Source organism: Gavialis gangeticus, unplaced genomic scaffold (assembly GCF_001723915.1).
Source record: "Gavialis gangeticus isolate Ggan-Ray unplaced genomic scaffold, GavGan_comp1, whole genome shotgun sequence".
NCBI classification, from domain to species: domain Eukaryota; kingdom Metazoa; phylum Chordata; order Crocodylia; family Gavialidae; genus Gavialis; species Gavialis gangeticus.
The window spans coordinates 27,641,053-27,647,443 of record NW_017729026.1 but is presented as its reverse complement, the minus strand read 5'-3'; the positions used below and the strand labels follow the sequence as shown (position 1 = coordinate 27,647,443).

The 6,391-nt window shown below is 46.2% G+C and overlaps 1 protein-coding gene across 1 annotated transcript in view; it reads right to left on the bottom strand.

Annotated features, from left to right (window-relative positions):
• METTL24 (methyltransferase like 24) overlaps nucleotides 1–6,391 on the bottom strand; it is a 78,143-nt gene that overhangs the window by 56,127 nt on the left and 15,625 nt on the right. The window contains exon 2 of the mRNA XM_019520102.1: nucleotides 2,629–2,857. Coding sequence (XP_019375647.1) covers nucleotides 2,629–2,823 — 195 coding nt within the window. The 5' untranslated portion in view covers nucleotides 2,824–2,857. The remainder of the gene's footprint in view (nucleotides 1–2,628; nucleotides 2,858–6,391) is intronic.

Genomic DNA, 6,391 nt, shown 5'->3' with positions numbered 1-6,391 from the left:
ATGGATGGCTGGGAAACAGGTGGAGCTGGGGTGATCTGAGCCCAGATCGAAGCTAAAGGGGCACAGAAAGTCCCCCCAGCGACTGCTTTCCCCCTGTGTTAGACAGACCCCAGCTGGCGGGGGCTAGTGCCGGGTCAGGGGGGTGCATTCCCACCCCCTATCTCCCAGCCTCTTGGAGGTTGGGAAAGGGCAGGGTCCCAACCCAGATCTGGCCTGGGGGGAAGCAAAAAGCCCTCCAGTGGGGGCTTTCCCTGTGCTGCGCAGACCCCAGCTGGGCAGGGGGGCAATACTGGCCTGGTGGTGCACTTCCCCCACCCCCAAAGTCAGGGCTGGAAAAAGACTGGCTACTTAACACCCCCCCACACCTCATCAGCAGTAGAGGGTAGAGCCAGCAGACAATCAGACCTAGACTATCACTGAGCTGGACTCAGTAGCCTTAAGAGCACCCCGAGGCTCCTGGCATGGGCCAATGCAGGCTTCTGCTTGTCTTGCAACCTGAACACTGAACATCATTTCAGTTTGTTACCAGTTCAATCTACACAGCTTAGAAAAACCTGCAACAGTTGAATCAATTTTGCCTTGGGCTTTTTGAACCTCTATACTTAGCCAATGCGAGTGCCTCCTCTCACATGATTTAACTGTAAATGATTGTTTGTTTGTTTTTAAACAGGCACAAGTCTAATTATTGCACAGATAAAAATTTTGCTTGTACAAAATTGCCAGACATTCCCCATGTGAAACAGGACAGGAAGAACATTGAAGGAAGGCAGGGAGATTTTTAAAGTTAAAAGAATGGAAAGGGCGGGGGGGGATGTTTTCAATTGTTAATTGGAATGGGGCTTTGTAAGGTATTTCATGAAAATGTTTTACATTAGCTTATTTATGCAGTCACGGAAAACATTCCCCTTGCATTCAGCAAAAAAAATGAAAACCTGAATGTCAGAGTATTTACTTTGATGTACTCTTAATAAACAGCAGCTTGTTGGGAGTCTTTATGCAACATACAGCTTCTTCACTTCCATTTCAAATACAGGGAAAAATAAATTGAATTATGTAAACTGAGTTGGCTTATTCTGATACTTCATAAATAGGAAATGATAGAACACTGAACGCTGCAAAGCAAATAAAGGATTTAGTTTCACTGGCTGAAATTCAACTCGCACCTTCAATCAATATGCTAACTTTGTAAGGGGAGTTACAGTGAATGGGAAATAGTATAGATCCATCCTGCTCATAATGCATGCAGAGACCCCAATCAAGTTCTATGTAATGTATGTGCAGCCACTGGAACAACATAGCTAAAAACTCATTAGCCACACCACTCTACCTTCCCTACACGTCGAGCCACGCACCATAGCTGCCTTCCATCTGCACAGTAGAGCTAGAGGGTTCTGCTGTGCGGGGTGGTTTTCATAGTCCTCCTATGCATTGGTGACTTCCTCCCAATTTACACAGAAATTACAGGGTACAATCTTCCTTTTCATTCAGCATCTTCTAACCATTCTAAATAGCTGCAGTAGCAAATTAGTGAGTCTTTCAAGTTCCATGTGCTTTTTCTGGATAGAACTGCTAATCACTTGCACAGGAAAAAAATGTTCTAAAATCCAAACAAACATTTTGATGTCTATATGAAAAGAAAATCCTCTTTGTTCAGATGCCATTTTACTAAGACAGGAACAATATGACTAAGCAGCAGATGACTAAGTGGCAGAAAAAAAGCTTTGCTCTACATTTATCTTCAGAATAGTTGAGTCAAGAGAGTTGAAGTAAAAAAAAAACCAAGGGAAAAAAAGGAACAGAAAAAGGCACCTCGTACTTTGTCATAATTTACAGTGACAACCTCTATTTGCTGTTTGGTTTCCTAATCCTGCATGAGATGACCTCCTCAGTTGGGTCTGTCTATTTCTTTAAAAAAAACCAAAAATGAGCAGAACTAGTTGCAGGCACCAATGCATATTACCATTTTAATTCAGGCTGGTCCATTCTCTGAAGGCAAAATTCATCTGAAAGCATGCAATCTGCCTGTCAGGAGTTCTCTGAAATGTGCTTTGGCACAAGTAATTAAAGACCTGAAGAACTGGGATGTCTTTTACAGCTCTAAATAGAGAGATTAGGCAAATCCAAAAAAGCAGACCTGCCCAATTCAAACCAGGATGCTTTTGCTACTGATGTCTAATAAAGATGTGTGACCCTGTAAACAACATTTTCACCATCTCTTCTGCTCTTATGGTAGTTGTAAATGTTTTCTTGGGACTATAAAATGCATTGTATTAAGGATACACTGCTCAAACTCAGAGGACTGCTTCAGGGTAGAAGACACAAGTAACCACAGTCATCAACTATTATTTAAAAAAGCCCTAAAGAGAAAGAGAGGGAAAGAGCATTAAAAATGTACAGCTGATGAGTTAAAAATCAAGGAAGCTACTGCCAATAAAATTAAAAAGCACTATAGAAAAGCATACCTCACAGTAGATTACATTATCATTTTTTGTGAAGAGAGAGGCTCAGCTGAGAGAGGATTGTGGGAATGACAGACAAAGCTCAAGCCCTTTCAGGAAGCAGGAAGGAAGCTTTTGAAGTTTTTCTACCACTTAACCCTTGAGTTACAAATGCACCTAGAATTCTCACCTTCTGGTGTCCAAATTCATTTAAGATTGTGCCAAGCTTTTTTGTATTGCTGCGCAGTCTATGAGCAGCAATCACGGGGTTAGGATCTCTCCAGTCAATGGACAGGCGATGGTACCAGAGATGTTGTCCCTCCTGGATGTGCGCTGATTTGATACTAGGATCAAATCGATGCACCTCACATCCGCTGCTGGCCATGCTGATCTCGAACTGGTTATCATCACTTCCCAGTCTACAAAAAAAATAAGAAGTTATTAGTATAACTGTAAAAAAAAGTCTCACAGTTGTAAAATTCCAGTTGTTCCCTTGAGGAGTGGGAATACTTCTACTTACTGGCTTTTAAAGTAGAGCAGAGAAAATACTTTTTCAAATTGTAAACTCTTTGTACATATGTATGCACAGTACTTAGCAAATAGGGGCAGGAGTCTGACTAGATCGTTGGAAGTAAAAAAATAAATAAAACTACCACCCACTATCACTCTGGTTGGAGACTAGCAATCAATAACTGTGATTTAAGAAAGGAAGAAATATACAGATGTATTTATTATTCCCAACGGGACAGGCATAAGTGACTTTCAGAGTATTTTTAGAATTTTTTTTATAGAATTCCATAGAGTTTATTTATAGAAAATAAATATTTCAATGCGGGGGGGCAGGGATTAAGTTCACTGTAATGTACGAGTAACAGATTAACAAGGTGCATGTGAGGCCAGAAGCAAGCAATCTGTAACCATATGCCCTGAAACTTAACAATATTCCCAGAGAGCTGGCTTCCTAAAACCCACCTCATTTTTTCAATGAAGAATATGTTACTTCATTTCAGGAGTAATTCAAGACCGCAGTCCTGCCATCAACAAATATACTTGGGAGTATATACTTGGGAGTATAGATGTATTCCTCACTTTTTCACTCTGCCTCCTCCCACAACAAAATTATAATAGATTATTTTAGCTACCAATGCACATATTCCTATAGTCCACTCTGATAATCACAGTGTTACCAGAATGACAAATACATTTAAAATTAGGTTTGGCAGATTTTGATTCTTTTTAATTTTGATGGCTAAAATTGATGTTTATTTTTAACCATTTATTTTGATTTTTATCAATTTAAATTTTCAGGACTGTGCAAAATTAGGGGCAATGGGGGCAGCCAATTTAGTAATGACAGTATACTGTTAAAAGCTTTATAAAAGCACATGTCAAAATATAAAAAGTAAATATCTATAAATTAATAAAGCATGCCGGTTTTAAAATATTCTGTTCATTTGATAGTACATCCATACCAGCCTGGACCCTTTGCCTTCATGGAAGTGAGTGCAGGGGAAAGGGCTGGGATAGGGGCTGCAGGCAGGGACTGCAGAGGCAGTTGCTGTGGGAGGAGACTCATCAGGGAACTCCTAGCTGTCAAATGCAGCTGAATTCCCAAAGTCCCATGCTGCACTGTGGCAGGGCACTGTTGGTGCCTGCCACTTTAAGGGCTGAGTCAAGCAACCAGCAAGTGCCTGATTGCGGCAGCCATTTTAGAACACTGGCTGCCTATATAAACACAGGAGTTTGAGCTACATAGAACATCTAGCAGGTAGGAACTGGAGGCTCTTGGTCCTGGGCATGACCTAAAACTGCACCATGCTGGGGAAGGGTGGCCTAGTGGGGGGCTCCTGGTTGTGTGGGAGTCCCCAGGAAGTGCCAGGCCAGTTACCTTCCCCAGTGAGAGGTGAGGAGGGGTGCCTTAACCCCCACTCCCATTTTTGGGTGGACTTTGAAGACAGTTGTGGGAGTAGTGGGGCCAGGCATGACAAGCAGAGTGCTACCTGAGCCCAGCAGGGATGTAAGATCCTGGAGACCCCAGAGGGGGTAGTGTGCAGCCCCACACAGAGTAGGCTGAATGGGAGGAGGCCTGAAGGGCTGTGCGTGAGGGGGGCTAAGTAGGGCTAAACAAGGAGTAGACCTGAAGGCAGTCTGGGGGTTATGTTGAGTAGGGCTGAACTAGGAGTAAGCCTGAAGGGCAGCACAAGAGCCAGCCCCATGAATAGTTGATCACAAAGATGAGAAGACCCCAGGGTGGGGTGTGGTATAGAGGGGGCGTAGTAGGAAACCCACATGTAGGGCAGAGGCCAAGGCATAGCTGTGCATGCCTAGGGCTGTAGTTTGGGCCAGAGGCTGAGTAGGGGGCTCAGCCAGAGTGAGGGGTGAGTCCTGACCCCAGTAAGTCCTCTGCTGCAAGGAGGCTGAGGTGTGAGATGAAAGTAAAACCGGTATTTGAGCACAATGACCTGCTGCTCCAGCAGTCCTGGTGAGATCTGGGAGCACCAGTCATGGTGCGGGGTATGATTACAACATGTGGATGCCATCTGTGAGGCATGGGCTGTGATAGCGCCCCCTGGCATTGGGGCAGTTTCCCACATTTACCATCCCTTTATGGAAACAGCAAAGTCATGGCAGATGAGACAGGGCGCACTGCCCCGTAGAGACAAGTGGGCGGGGCCAGTATGAGACCAGGCTCTGAGCATGCCCCCTATCGCACACTGGGAGGCAGTAGCTTCCCAGCCCAGGGCAGCAAGCAGTCCCCTGCTCCCCACAGCCCCTTAGGAGGTGAGACCCACCTGGTGGGCACCAACAGAGGGGCCACCTGGCCTCTTGATAGCCATAGCCTCCCACCCTTCTGGGCAATGAAGAGTCAGTGGCTGGGCCCCAGGGGCACCCCCACACACCCTGCCCTGAGCAGGAAGGGGCTGCATGGGTGTGGGCAGGAATCTGGTACTCAGTTCCTGGCTGGAACCTGGGCAGAGTGAGTGGCTGATGACACCAGGCTCCCAGCTGCCAACAGCCCTGCCCCTGTTGTGGGGTGGGACTCCACAACAACATCCCACTCTTTTTTTTTTCTTGCAAATACTTTCTATACATTCAAGTTATCACCGATGAAAATATTTTTCTGTAAGCGTGAGGTGAAATCGAAGTTTTATTGCCATTTAGCAATAAAATTGGATCTTGCCAAGCCTATTTAAAATGCATACATAACAGCCTTTTAAAAGCCAGGCATACTTCCTACTGCCTTGAGTGTCTATTCCTTTAATTAATCTTTTATAGTGCTAGAGACACTAACCTCTATGCCCATTAGCAAGGATAGGACTCAAGGATCTTCACCCCCAAAAAACTAAGCCATCCCCATAGTGCTGGAGCTGCAGATCTTTCTTTCTGTGGGTCACTCACTAGAAGGCAATACGCACACACATTTAGAACCAGACTATTGCTAGCGCTGCACAGACACTTAAAAAGAAGGATGTATCCCCATCACACAGAAAATTCCTATTTTCTCTGTCCTAGCTTAGATGCATTGTGGTGATTTGAGGGCATGAGTAGTAGCCACAGCAGCCTGTGGCTGGGCTGCCTTGGTGTTGGGGGGGTGGGGAGGAGTGGTGTGTGGCCAGAATTGGGGGGGGGGACCCTACCCCAGCACCTCCCACCCTGCCCAGGGTCAGCGCTGGGAGCCCTGCACCCATGGGCAGCAGCTCCAGCCCCTCAGGCCTGTGAGTGACTGGGTGCAGCGTCCGCCACAGGGAGTGGGGTTGGGCTCTCCTGCCTGCCCAGCCTGGTGTGGCTCGCAGTACCCAGGGAGCTGCCAGGGTGCAGGGTGGGCAGGTCTCATCTGCCTTAGCCAGAGCTGCCAGGGTGCAGCTGAGACCTGCCCACCCCAGGAGCAGCCCTTCCCACCCTGCCTGGGGTCAGAGCTGGGAGCCCTGTATAGCTGCCACCACAGCCCCCCC